At 37.7% G+C, this 15,364-nt stretch overlaps 1 protein-coding gene across 2 annotated transcripts in view; it reads right to left on the bottom strand.

Moving 5' to 3' along the window:
* LOC117403557 (ras-GEF domain-containing family member 1B) overlaps positions 1-15,364 on the bottom strand; it is a 138,693-nt gene that overhangs the window by 75,574 nt on the left and 47,755 nt on the right. For both annotated transcript variants that reach the window (XM_034925301.2, XM_059003027.1), the window contains one exon: positions 10,101-10,154. In XM_034925301.2, coding sequence (XP_034781192.2) covers positions 10,101-10,154 — 54 coding nt within the window. The remainder of the gene's footprint in view (positions 1-10,100; positions 10,155-15,364) is intronic.

Genomic DNA, 15,364 nt, shown 5'->3' with positions numbered 1-15,364 from the left:
TGGCCGGATCCCTCCATTGCTTAGACGTCCAATTGGCATCAACGCCCTAGTGCACGAATGGCCCAAAGAGTTTTTGTACACTTTCCCGCCTATACCTCTGGTCCCGTCCTTTCTAGAAAAGGTCCAGTTAGAGAAGGTATCGGTTCTCCTAGTGGCCCCCAGGTGGCCCAGGAGAATCTGGTTCTTCACCCTGTGCCAGCTTTTACAAGGCCATCCCTGGGAGATCCCACTTCACCTGGATGTCCTCAGTCAGATGAGAGGCACTCTTTGGCATCTGGGTCTGCCTGAATGGGACCACTGGTTAGCCCTAGGGGTATCAGATGCGGTTGTGGGTACGTTGCAGAGCGCTAGGGCACATTCCACTAGGTCGCTGTACACCTACAAGTGGAAGTATTTCCAGAATTGGTGTCTGTCTAAGAGTCATGACCCAATCTCTTGCCCCATGCCAGTTATCTTACAGTTTCTGCAAGAACTGCTTGATGCTGGTAGGTAGCGGCTATTTCTGCATGTCATCCCCCCGTGGATTCGGTATATCCGGGTGCGCATTTTTTGGCTACTCAGCTAAGTGGGTCAGTGAGCTGCAGGCGCTGTTGGTGCACAGCTCCTGCATGAGCATTTGGGACAATGGCAGCAGGGTGTCACTGCGTACAAACCCTGCTTTCCTCCCCAAGGTGATCACAGCCTTCCACATTAATCAGTCTGTGGAAATGGAGTCCTTCCACCACCCCTGTTTTCTTCGGAGGAGGATGAAAGATTGAATTTCCTCTGCCCAGTGCGGGCATTGAGATGCTATGTGGAAAGGACAAGAGCTCTGCGTCATTCTGACCAGCTCTTTGTCTGTCACGGGACATGGCCCCTAGGACAGCCCCTCTCAAAGCAGCGTCTGTCACATTGGATTGCGGACACAGTCTCGACTGCATATGATGGTGCCTGCTTGCCCCCACCTGGGAGGGTAGCCATACACTCCACTAGAGGGTTAGCTACATCTTGGGCCCTCTTCAGAGGGGCCTCGCTGTCCGATATTTGTATAGCGGCTAGCTGGGTTACGCCGCATACTTTCTCCAGGTTCTACCATCTTAATGTGGTAGAACCTGCCCTGCCTTTGTTAGACACAAAGGTCCTTGAGTGTGTAAGCTCACCCTCATATGCTGCCATTCCTTCTCCCTCACGACAGCTCTGGTATACATTATCCCATACATAATGTCGCTGGTGGTCATCTTTGAATTTAAAGGGAACATTAGGTTATTTACCGTAACCCTGGTTCCCTGAAAGAGAAGACAACCACCAATCGCGAGGTCGCACCAGTCGCCCTCACGGGTTCGATGGAAAAAGATAAATGGCTTCCTCAGGATGACGGTTTTAAATCCTCGGTGGGTGGGACTGAGTGCGTCACCCCAGGAAGGGGCCTACCAGCAGCTCTGATATAAAGAGCTCAACAATACCTACCCAATGGGCAGGCATATCCCATACATAATGTCGTTGGTGGTCATCTTCTCTTTCAGGGAACCAGGGTTACGGTAAGTAACCTAATGTTTATGGGAGAATTGAAGTAGAGTATAGCTTGGGATACATATTGCTTCTAAAAGTAACTAGTCAGCTTCCTAAACACAATATGGAGTTTGTGACTGAGGATGGAATGCCAGTTCCCAGGTTAAGAGACAAACATGTTATCTGCACTGCCCATTTGTGCTTCAGACATGCAAATCTTTATGTTAATCAGCTCATTCTGCTACCTGAATGGGTTTAGTAAAGCCACATAAATACATATTTTTCACATGTTCTAGATAATATTATTGGTAACTTCTGGAACATTCAGCCTTAGGCTGCCAGTCTATTGTCTTGCACAAAGGAAGAAAGCAATGTATGTATTTTTTAAACATACAAACACAAATACGACAGCCTCATTTAAGCCCAAAGTTTCAGGTTAATTGTAAATCCATCCTTATATTATTTTTGGTTGGGCTTCTCTCATAACACAGCCATATATCATGTTTGCATTTATATGCAAAACAGGAGTCTGTAATAACATAGTATAAAAAATCATAGCGATAAAAAGGTTCCTCTAATTGGTAAAGTGAAAAGGTGATGTTTTTTTCATCACTGAGCAAGCATTGATTAACATAATACTACGCAGGAATGTCAGCATGCCTCACTGTGACTGGTTGCTATGAGATACCTTTTCCATTAATGAGCCAAGGTTACTGCACAATTATAAATCAAATGTCTTACGAATGACTCTGTGACAAATTTCACTGTTTGTTTTTTTACAGTGGAAAATCTGCCTTTACAGTGGAACAGTAAAAGCCTATTGTTTTCAATGGCTGTTCCCCTGTGTTGTGGTTGATTGCTTCACTATAAGCCTCTATAGACCTGTTGTATTATATTTAATGTCAGCTTTGACTACAGATGAGCGATTAATGCTGCTGTCCCATTTAGCACTGCATTATAAAGGGGATTTTTACTCTAGGGTTAAAGGTTAACACCATTGGCATTTACTGAATCCTACCCAGCCCTGCATTAAAAAAATCAGTGGAAGAAATAGCAATAGAGTGGACCTCTGACACAAGAAGAAGAAATTGCCTAAATCAAAGCATAAATAAATGACACTGTGGAAAATCCACTCTAATTCAACCCAGAGTAAAAGGCACAGATAATAAATGAGTATGTTGACAAAAAAAATGAGCATGGTGGACTAATGACTTCACTTTATGCGCAGACACCCACAGCATCCGCAATATACCCTATATAGTGCATGCGGAAAATGCATATTCAGCCGTCACATTTCATGAAGTACAATAGCTTTTCAGCTACCTTTACAATCTGCACAAATCTTGTGTCTCTTTTCTATTGTATAACATTGTTAGCATGGCCATGTTAGGCCATTTTCTTTCTGTTAAACATATTTTGAAAAAGTTCTGAATAACACTCTGGGTAAAGAAAAAGATTCATGCATGACCTTTGTTTTAAATTACTGTACACAGACTGCAGATGTGGTTATTTTTATTTTTATTTTTTTTGCATTTTTACCACATAAAATAATAATAATTACATGATTGTGAAAGGATCAGATTTTGTCCTATTATAACCTTTATCCCTCTCAAAATCAAATTCAAAAAGCCACAAAAAGCTGTTTAGGTTCACAAATAGCAACAAATTAGAAGCCATGGTGGCAAGCTGCACTCAGAAGTCATTATTACTGATTGTTAGTTTGTGATATTTAAACTGTATTTGCTAGCATTTTAAATCCCACTTCCAACATTTCATTAGCTCTCTTAACAGCGCTGCCGTAACCCAATAAGCAAAGTGTTATCAATACCATTAAAAAATGATACTTTCCAATAAATATGTAGCTGGGTTTGGGATTGAAGCATTTGACCTCAAGATTGTCTGTTAGAATCCTTCCTAGGTTGACAGTGCTGATCAAAAAGCATGTTGATGTGGTGCTTGTTGAGGCCTGTGTACAATGAGTTTAAGTGTTCTCAATTCAATTCCTCGTGGACATCACGAAAAACGCAAATACAATTGTATGTTTTTCTACAAGTAAACCAGCTACAAAGACAAAGACAGCACTCCAACTACCCTGTCCAAGAGATCCATCCTGGGCAGGGTTAGGCCACACTGGTGGTGGTGGTGGTGGTGGTGGTGGTGGGGGGGGGGGGGTGGGGGGGCTGTGGACTCATGTAACAGGGTCAAGAATGCCCTGTTCATATTTATTTTACACTTGTATGTTATTATTGTTTTTATAATTTTATCCATTGATTTGATTAGTGCACGTTTTATGTTATCTGACACTTTATAATTGATTTGTAACATGTTATGTTGGCTTCTCCACTCGTTTCCCTTGATCTGCCTTGTTGGGCACCGACTAATTGAATCATTGATCAATTTACACACCTGAATATAAATAGCCCATGTTTTTACAAACGGCATGGCCATCCTAGGGTTTGTGTCTGTCTGTCTATCTGTCTGTCTGTCTGTCTGTCTGTCTGTCTGTCTGTCTGCCTGCCTGTCTGCCTGCCTGTCTGTCTGTCTGTCTGTTTAGGAGTGGGAATGTAGCATTTGGCGTTTGGAACGATGAGTTAGAGAGAGTGAAACAGACCAGTAAACTGAGTTTCCTGACAATAAGTATTGGGCTGATTGTATGCCGGTGTTGAATAATGAACGCAAGCGCCTTGAGTGTTTTTAGCCTGTCGGTAGCCGACCGGAATTTAGGAAATGAAACCAAAGAAATACAGTATATTGTGATGCTGGTTTCTCTCTCTCTCTCTCTCTCTCTGGTATCCTATAATTTGTTCTGTGCCTCATCGCACTGAACTGGCATAGTTGCTCTACATTGTGATATTTTACAGTTGAAGGTATTTGTGCTATTTCTGTACGCCCCGTACCAGGGAGGTGTTACACTCACATAGCCGTCGCCTGCTCTGTGAACAAACAGAAAACATTAAAGGAAAACATGAAGGAAAACATGAAGGAAAATTGAAAGAATGTCAATCATTGGAAAAGCTGCGATTGTTACAGGGAAGGAGAGTCAGTGTGTGAAACTTCTGGGAGTGTGAGTCTTGTAAACAACATAAAGAGCCATAGTTTAAAACAAAATACATTCTGATTTTTTTTTTCCTTTTAGAAGAACTCGAACTCCCAGAAGCAACACACGTATGTCGACTGCGCTCCTTCATGATGGGAAGTGCAGCATTGAAGAGAGGGCAAAAGGAATTCACCAAGGTGTGCATCCTTCATTTAGGAACATGAGAGAATAGTAATACATATTGTGTAGAATTTTCTGTAATCATTTCTTTAGCTCTATGCACTTTAAATCCAGCCTTGCTTTATACAGCTGTAGGGAGAAAGGTGGCACTGCAATTTCAGACACTTGAAAAGAGCAAAAGAACACTGCATCACTAAAGTGGCCTCACCGTGGAAACACTAACAGGAAGCTGTCTATTGAACAGTACATAGAGACATTTGAACAATAGTAGGTCTGTGGTCCAAAAGCTGCTCTGTAGTGCATAACATAACAACCCTAACCACACTGAATATGCACTGTGTTTTTGCTGCTGTTCTACAGGTAAATTGCTGTTTTGTTTTTTTCTCTGATACAGATCCGCTGTATAAATTCAACCTCTTTACATTAACTATGTAAGACTGTAGGGATGTTGCAATTGATTTTCAGACCAACCATTAAGCTGTGCAGGGAGAAGAAAAAAGAAAAAGGTGCACCTGGAAGCTTACAGTGCACCATTTTATTGATGACTTTAGAGCACCAAAATGGATCCCATGTATAAATGCATTTTTAATTTGTGCTGCAGACACAATAACAAACTATAATGGCCATAGAATGACTTCTGATTCTTTGATGAAGTGCTAACATACATGGAAAGCAGTGTGCTCATAGCTACCACATAGCATCAGCTCTCACAGGGGCTTGGTAATCCTGAGATGATCTTTGTGTGCACTTGTCCTACCCCTCCTCTCAACACAGAGCTTCACTGCACAGTGCAAGCAACATCACGTCAAATCAAAATACTGGTACAGTTAACAAATCTGTGTTTTAGCTCATACATCAGAATATTCCACTTTCACCTGAAGAAAAGATCTATAAGGTATTTGAAAGATTTTGCATGTTAAATGTTAAACAATGAAACGATATCAAGCATGTTGGCTAATGTCTTCATCGAAGATGTATTATACCTACTTATCTCCAGCAAAATCCAAACTTCTGTACACTGAACAACAATCATGGGATTTACATTTATATATATAAATATATAAATATATAATAAATGCTCAATAACTATGTTGTTTAGTGTTACTAAAGCATTATAGATGGTTTATAACCATGCAATAGCCATGTACGGAATTACGTTTAAACATCCCAAAGTACAATAGGTGGCTAAAAACTGTCCCTTTTATAAAAATGTAATTCTGTCTATGGCTATTGCATGGTTATAAACCATCTTTGATGTGTTATTAATACTCTATAACATAGTTATGAAGCATCTATTATATATTTATAAAACATTTATACAACATCAATAAGCAGCACCTTAATATAAAGTGTTATATATGAATAGTCCTAAAAACTGTAGCTGCATTCAGTACCTGTATAGTTTGTATAAAACCAGATGCTTGTGGTCTGTAGGAAAATCACCAAGGTGGTCCCCATCTTAAAGAACTAACTCCTAGTTAAAGCGATTAAGAAATAATTACCTGAAATATAATCTGCTGCCCTACATGTAGTATAAATAATGATATTTATTCCATGCAAAAGTATTTAAAAAATGGTATCTAATTATTGACTGATCAATAAAGCAGAGCGTTTACCAGTAATGTCAAGGTGCAGCATTCAAAAAAGTTCCCATCCATTATTTTTGTTCCCTGTGTAACTTCCTCATAAAGCTCTTTTGTACCACAACACTGCTGGTAGACTCTCATGTAAACTGTGAAACAAACTGCTTTATTGACCATTCATAAAATTGATGAGATTAAACATTTTAATAATACTTTAACATGAAACAAATGTTCATATATTTGATTCTATGTCAGGCAGAATCGATTTGCAGGTATTGATTTCTTAATTACCTTTACTAGGAAAAAAATCTATTTAAAAAGGTTGAGATACCCATAGCTGGAGTCTGGAGCTCACAGACTGGCACAAGGCAATGGAAACACAGCCTGCTTCATTATTGCAGCCCCATGGGGTATAAACGAAGCAGAGTTTGAAAAGTGCCTTTTATTGTTCACAGATACATGAGAAATGGTCTGTCTTTAAATCTTTCTGCTTCATTATCGACTGCAGCTAAGTAATTAAAGAAGCCATTTGCTGTTTGGCAGACCAATGCTTTTCTTCACGAGACAGGCCAGTTTACCTAATATATCTAACTAACCAAGCACAAAAGCCAGTTAATTGTTTGTTTTGCTGTTGTTAATTGAGTTTTTGTGATTCATCCCGTTATGATTTGCATTTCAAAACAAAATGAAGTCTGGTGTGGTAATGCTTTGTGGTTGTTAATTAAACCGAAGACACAAAAGGCAAAGAGTCAAGCCACTGCGATATTTCACTGTATCTGTGTGCTATTTTAGCATTCTTTTATTCTTTTATTTATTTATTTCTTAGCAGACGCCCTTACCCAGTGCGACTTACAGTTGTATACAAAAAATAATACATATCAAGAATTACAGTACAATTAAGAGCAAGATAAAAAATACAATGACTTCAGTCCTAATAAGAGCAAATACAAAACACATATTCTTTATCACGATATAGATAGAACAAATTACTCTTTATATTAGCAAGTATGCAAACCTGCCCTTCCAGATGTTAATTTCCACAGCCTTAAACATCTTATCAGGATCATTATCTAACTATAACTAGTTATCACAATCTAATCACATCTCTCTATGAAGGCAGTCATGCTGCAGTATATAATACACGATGTCTGCTATTAGTGGATTTACTGTCAGGACACATATGACTGCCAGTGTCTTTTCATAATGTAAATGTAGCTTTTTGGTTCTAGACTCTGGATTTGAAGCAAATGGCACAGATATAAAAGAGAAACAGCAAAGATAAAAAATATTAATTATAAAGCAGCAGATAGAACATATTTGCATTAAAAATATTCCTCTAATGGACAGTTAATGAATACCAGATGACATTACTGTATACTGTATGTTACCAGCCAAGTTTAGTAAACTATTAAGTTTATTCTATTTATTTTATTTTTGTTTACATGTTTTTAATTAAACAAAAAAGTTATGAAAACAGTGAATGACTGATGCTCTACGTTCGAATCAGAAATGACCAGACATTATTACAGATTTCTTTATCTTTTCCTGTGTATCTGTTTTAGCTGGTTTAGTTGTATTGATAGTGTATGTAGGTTTTTGTATCACAGAGTAGACCCACAAAACAATTTTAGCTGACAATTCTTGTTTGTTTTCTTTGTTTGTATGGGCAAAGCTTTGAGTCGTTGCAGTAAGATGCAACTACACATTACAATAATGGACCCTAGTGACATCATTACAATGTATTCCAGAGATACTAATATAAACCATGCCAAAACAACTTGCCAGTGCAGTAATGGAGCACATGCCAGTAGAATGATTACCATATGAAAACTGCTCAGGTGGCTAAGAAGCAGTTCTTTCTGTGGGAGAAGTAATCTGTCAAGTTCTTTATGATAAATTGTGCCTCTCCTGTGTCTCTAGGTTCAGCCCTATTCATCCTGAAAGATTTAAATCTGAAAATCAAAGATTTTTCTGTATATAAAGGCTAATTGTGCAGAATCTTGTGATGAGAAAACAGGCATTGTACGTGAATTTGGCTGAAATATTTAAGTGAGTTAAAGAGGGCCCGGTTTCATAAGAAGCTAGGCTTTAATTGTACAGTGTGAAGAATAAATCAGTCCAGGTTTTTTGTGATGTGTGCCTCTTAATTTGTATCTATCAGTAAATGAAACTATCTGTGCGGTAACTAAACTGTAATAAAACAGTAATTACGCATTTAGCGGTATAATTACAGTACAATAACATGCTTAATTTAACAAAAGCATCCTTTCTAATTACACAGTATTGGCAATGTGTGGTTTTGCTCAGTGCAATTAAGACCTAGATAAGACACTATTGTGAGAGACTCACTGAATTAAATTTCATTCAACGAAAGCATTTCTTTCAGAAAAATACTGGGCTGGCTAAGAATGACTTATAACAGATGAAACGCTTATATCTGAGAATTGAACATTTACACTCTCATTAACTACAGTTAGTACCGAACAATAATAAGGCTACTTATTTTCGGCAGTTTACAGGGTAATAAAAGTTCACCATGCACAGAAATTAACAATAAGAAAACATGGTATGAGGAACACACTAATCTCATGGCTATGTTTTGCCATTTTTGTATGACAAGGTAACCCCAGGGGTTAATTTGTGCCGGATTGCACTGTATCCCAGGTGTGGCACCTTTTTATCAGACAGGTGAGAATTACACAGCTTGCAAATGATGAACGGTATGAAATATTATATATATATATATATATATATATATATATATATAGTTGCAAAAAATAACTCTGTATACATAACATGTCCCAAAGAACTGCTCTCCTGTTCCATGAATTCAATGACAAAAGTACTTTAACAACATATTTTATGATTTAATATCTATGAGTGAGAAAATGACTAATGTTTTTTACAACCCAAACGGTGAAACGCCAAAACACTAGTGCTCTTAACAATAATAACATCGCCACTCCTGTTCATCAGATTAGTCGGCCCGCCACTGGTATTGAAGATTATACACCTGATAAACCTGAAGATATTGTTAAACATGACATGCAGCTACCAACAGTAAGGCAGGAAACATTAACAACAAGCCAAGACACCAACAATAAAGCATGAAACCCTGATCCATGCGCAGATGAGAACATGAAGCACATACAAAAGCCACTATAAATCAATACATTAGGTCTACAGTATAAACAAACATGCTATCCCTCGTCCTTAATTATAACATCCGGTACCTTTTTGTTTCCAAATGAACCCCTGGGCAACCCAAATTAATATTATCAACACACTAAAGTTATGAAAGAAAAGGAAATAATGAGGCATCAACTTCAGGAAGAAACACCCTTTTCATGCAGTTAATCAAAGAGCAGTTTCTCAGACAAAGCTCTCCATGAATACTGAGAGGAAACGTATTTGAGAGAGATTTACCATGTTCCAAGTCAAGAGGTGACATTTGTCAGAAAAGCATTTGTTTCATTTAATATGATCTTATATTTGTTTTTATCTGAAACTTTAGATTAAATAAATTCCTTCCAACTCTAATAAGACACTTCACATTGCAAAACAGAGAAAGCACATTTAAAATGACAGTCTTATGTCACTGTTATGGGAGGAATGTTGTTTTCCTTTTTTTAACTTCACAAAACGGTGCTACATAATACACATGACAAAACGAAAACATTAAAAGGATGACAAAAGGAAAAAAAATCAAAGAAAGTAATCTTTTCTCTTCATTATTTTTATTTTCAGTCATAAAATTATAAAAAAAGCATCAACAGCAGCCAGCAAGCTATAAACAAAAGGAAGTGACTCACCCTTTTATGGTCCAATGACGGTTTCTCATGAGTCAATGTGCCAAAGATTGAGGGCTGATAAAAAAAAAAAATACAAATAAAGACACACATTTAATGTCAGAATTAATTGCATACATTATTAGACAATAACTGCAATTATCCAACCCCCTCTGTCAACACATATTTAGAAAATAAGTGTTTTGGATGATTGCGGTTACAGTGAAAACAGTGCACTTTGTTTTATAGGCTCCTGTTGCTATTTTAAATTGCTACAAAAGAAGACAGCTGATACAGTGTGGTTTCCAGTATACTTATAGTGTTTGATGAGAGTGGCGCGGGTACCTTCTTTCCTACCATGATTTCATGTTTGTAACACCTTTTATATCCTGGACCAACTGCATAGAGATTTTAAACTGCATACTTCTCCTGCTCTGCAGTTTAGTAAATTAGGCTGATGTTATGCTGGAGCCAGAACACAGCATGCCAGTAAGTAAATTAACTAAATGACAGAGCACACAAAATGGTTCTCGTGGTATTCATTCACAGGCAAAAAAATAAAATAATCATGTGGCTTTTGGGATGAGTATTCACTGAATTTTACAGTTTAATGACACTATCAGGGGTTTATTAGAAATAATAGTAGGCCTAGATTCCCTTTTAAATGTGATCATTGCGATGCTTCAATCAATCACATTGTAGTTGCCAACTATTTGACTTTATAAGTAGTCACCTACAGTAGCTTGACAGTTCTGCATGGTTATAACTATCTTATTATTGGTTTGCCACACCACAGTTTACTGAATAACATGCTCATAACTTAACCCAGATGAGACCTGCTGCTTTGTAGTGCAAACTGCTGTGAATATACATTGTGCTTCAAATTACTGTGGGCGGCAGCTCCTCACACTCACATGTAGTATATGGCCACAAAAGATGACAGACAAGAATGAAGTTAAATAAAAATATCCGTGTAGCAATGCTTAATACTACACTATTCCTTGAAACAATAGCCAGAGACTTTATTTCAATGAACGTATGCTTGAAAACTAACCAAACACAATATAATAACAATAGAATATCATTAAAACAATTCCAGGCTCTTAGATATTTCAAATGTTAAATCTGCCTACACTGGTGGAGTAGCAGGAGCTTACAGACCAAATTGTATCAGACACATACTTATGAATAAACTTCAAAGAGCACAGTAGGATGACTATATAAGTAATAACAATACCGTGAGATGGATTGGACCCTGACAAACTCTTTCCTATCATCAAGATCACTTGTATTGCCTTGTACTGTTTACATTCCTCACCCAGGAATCAGTGTCTTCATTCCTTACAGTCAGGCAGAAGCACAGGGCACCAGATTAGTCAGCGGGTGCTATTCTCACCTGAGAGTTAAGAAGGTGCTTCTGTTCCCCTGAGCAAGCTTCACTGGATCACCAGCAGCAGCAAGGAGAGCAACTAGCTTGTTACACTTTACTACATCTCTTGTATAGGCCCTGTGTTTGCTATCGCAGTAAACATCAACTGCTATTGAATCTGCAGGTAGGACAAAGGCAGTTAATACCCCTTTAGCTATTTATTAGGGTTTTTTGTGTATTTATATATACAATTGTAGTCAATAGTTGACATACCCCAATGGAAATGTATAATTTCTAGAAATATATATGTGTGTGTGTGTGTTTTTCACCATAGATACTATTAACCATGTTATTATAAACATTTGTTTTATTATATGGGGCGTCCACAATTTCCATCAATTACAGCAAACGTACACAGAATCTGTATAATAAAATGATAAGCCCCCCCCCCCCCGAAAATGTAATTAGCAAAGTGAAAAAGTCATTCAATGCACAGACAGGAGTCTTATCTGAGAATAATAGCCATCATCTGCATCTTATTTAGTTAATGAAGAGCTAGAGCACTCTCAGCTAATTAAACACAAAGCTTTATGGAAGGAAATAACAGACTCTGCAGAATGAAGTGCAATCACGGACAAAAGATAATGTATTCTAGTAACAGCAAACATCGGCATGATAGCGCCGTCCTTAAAATGACTGTGAGGCTACCCCAAGACAAAATTATTTAGACTTATTTAGTATTCAAATTATATTCATTTTGGTTCAAACTAAATCTAGAAATGTTGAAGACTCACAAGTCTTCAAAAATAACATGTCATGAATTTATATTTGTCGTAGGAATTTTAATACATGTTTATTTTGAAAACCTTTTTTTGTGTCATATTTAAGTAACAGCAGCATACAAATAGCAAGAGAATATGTAGAGTACAGCTGTCTCAGTGACCCTTGTGCTCTAGGAGCTAAACAGAAACTGTTTTTTATGGATTTAGAGAATATGTAGAGTACAGCTGTCTCAGTGACCCTTGTGCTCTAGGAGCTAAACAGAAACTGTTTTTCATGGATTTAGTCCGGGGAAACTCCATCATCCCTGCATGTGCTTCTCACATATAAACATATTTTAATTATTCATGCTTCCTATCAAAATTTAGTAGGATTATTTCCAACCTGCATCAAGAGACCCAATTAAAGAAAGAGTTGCAGATGTTACCAAGGCTGCTGATTCATACTACAACTTTAATAAATCCAAACAGCTTGTTATTTCAGTATATTCCACCGGCTAATATTAAGAGGATGGCAGTGTTTGTTATGTAATTCCCCGGGGCAGTAGGCCATACCAGGGCAATACTGCAGAGTCTTAAGTGAACATATGTCAATTTCAGTGCTTTGAAATCTGCACTGTCAACAGCTTGAAAATAAAAACTGTGTTTCAAAAATGTAGGTGGCAAATACTAATCTTGCTTCTGACATATTTTTCAGACTGTTAATGAAAGATGATTGAGGGCAGGTGTCAGATTTTATAGGACTTATTTTTTCTTAGATTTTATTCATAGTATTTCCCTAAACATCCCAACTAAGTTATCTCATAGGAAATATCCTGTTTTTAAGCAAGCTTAGACTTTGTGAGGGTGTGGCTCAAGCACTGACCTACTATGTGAGCATTGCAAGCCATTGTATGGTTAATAGTAGGCCGATGGCTGAAATTAAATTGAAAATAGATAGACAGATAGACAGATAGACAGATAGACAGATAGATAGATAGATAGATAGATAGATAGATAGATAGATAGATCGATAGATAGATAGATCGATAGATCAATAGATAGATAGTCAAACCCCATTTATCAAAACTGCTTCAGGGACATGAAAAAACAAATATATTAACTGTTTTAGATAACTGGGGTTTATAAGTTGGGACAAGTGGATGTTTAAATGAGGATCAATTGGAAACCCATTAATATTGTACCATAAATTAAATAATTTGACCTAGAATGTTCTATTCTGGTATCCATATAAAGATTCAGCATAACATAAACATAACTTTCAAGTACACAGATGTATTGAATGTTTTTTTTGAGACACTTCCACTTAAGGTTTTACAAGAGAAAATAAGTATTGTGAGGTGTTAAGTGATAAATGTTCCCTAAGGTATCCACACATTCTGCAGTGAATTTGACCTCCTGTATCTTCATTCCTCACAGAAACCTCCAGGGTTTATATCATCTTGACGTTGAGTACTGACATTAATGCCACTGCATATATGTCTAAGTCTAAGTAAACCAAGTCAGTGCAGTCCCAAGCGGATTCCTATTCAATGATGATGTACAGAACATCACTATAATCAAATACATCACTGTGACATCTAGTGAAACACGCCTTACTGTATGGTTTGATGAGAAAAACATATAGTTGCATTGAAATTGCCGCGATACATTTTTTGGTTTGTTTTGTAGTCTCATATTCCTTTTTGACCACCATATAGAGATACAACATTTTACTTAAAAGCATACAAGATTTGTTTTGGTGTGCATTTACTTAATCCAAAATGTACCTGGTTTTATGTAGAAAATGTAACTTAATTCAACAATTGTGCTTTGACCTGTTCAAGAGCGTGCCTTAAAGTCAAAGATGCTTACTGCCTGAGTTGTAATGGATGATTAATAAGTCAATTTGTCATTATTACACTGTGACAGGCTGGCTCGCAGTGGTGACGTCATGGACCAGGAAGTAACTGAAACCAAACAATGGATGGGCGGGTGAAGCTGAATGCTACTGCACTCAGCGTGTTTAATTAACCAAATAAACAAAACAAAAGATTTAAACAAAACAACAAAACAAAGGGCACGAGGGCCAAACGAATCAGACAGACAAACAAGTAAGTGTCGTGCTGGCTAATCCAGCACGTTTTAGCAATTGTTTCTAAATGTCGTTATTCCTCCTCGCTCTCTCTCGTTCTCTCCGCTCCCCGTACTCTCCTCTGTACACTCCTCCCCCTGCAGAACGGACAGCTGCAGCTTCTTATACTCTGGCCGAGGGGTTAACTAGTTGTTAATTATCTTATTACCCCTCGGCCAGAGTCTGCACGCGTTTGGTAAGGATGCATGACTGTCAGCTACTTAAATAATCAGTAGCTGATCAGTCATGCATCCTCACAGGGTTTTTAAATATAAATAATAAAAAGCAATAACAAAAGACGTGGCGCTTTTATCCGTGCCGCAAACAAAAATACAAATAATAATACATAGGGGCGGAACACTCCGCCACATACACACACACAGTCATTTATGTGTTGTTGTTTATTGTCTGGGGTTGCTTTATTCACCAGCATTACACACTGCACTACAGTAAGTGGCAAGCTCTCTCAAACCCGGTATAACATTCATCAATAACATGTTGTCCTTGCAATAATGGAGTCTACTGGAGAGACCCAGCATCATAATGTCTCCTTGATTACAAAAGAAGGGGAATTCTGGCAGATGGAAGGCGTGATGTGTGTCAGATTCACCTCCTTTTGCTTAATGTTACTGTCAAAAACTATTTTCTGAAAAACGTATTAAAAAGATTGAAAAACACACAAACATTTCAGTTTTCAGCGAGTGGATACGCCTACCTGCATAAATCAGTAATTAGCTGTTAGAAATCTGACTTCTAGAAGTTTAGTCCAGAGAATGTCACCTCTTCTATATAGGGTTCTAACACTGGCAGCTAAACTAATCTTAGCTAAGGTATTACATACAGTATGAGGCTGGTACAATTGGTTAATCCTCACCTGAACCGCAGTACACTAACCTTAATTGTAGTGCTAAGTGCTGCCACCTGCTTATAGACCCCTGGTCACAATATAGTCATGAGGAACTCTCTTAGGTCACTACTGTTGTTAAATGTGCTGTCTTTTGCCATTGTGTCATAATTGCAGGAGACC

Source organism: Acipenser ruthenus, chromosome 1 (assembly GCF_902713425.1).
Source record: "Acipenser ruthenus chromosome 1, fAciRut3.2 maternal haplotype, whole genome shotgun sequence".
NCBI lineage: Eukaryota > Metazoa > Chordata > Actinopteri > Acipenseriformes > Acipenseridae > Acipenser > Acipenser ruthenus.
Note: the sequence above shows the minus strand (reverse complement) of the source record. Positions and strands in the feature narration are given on the sequence as shown.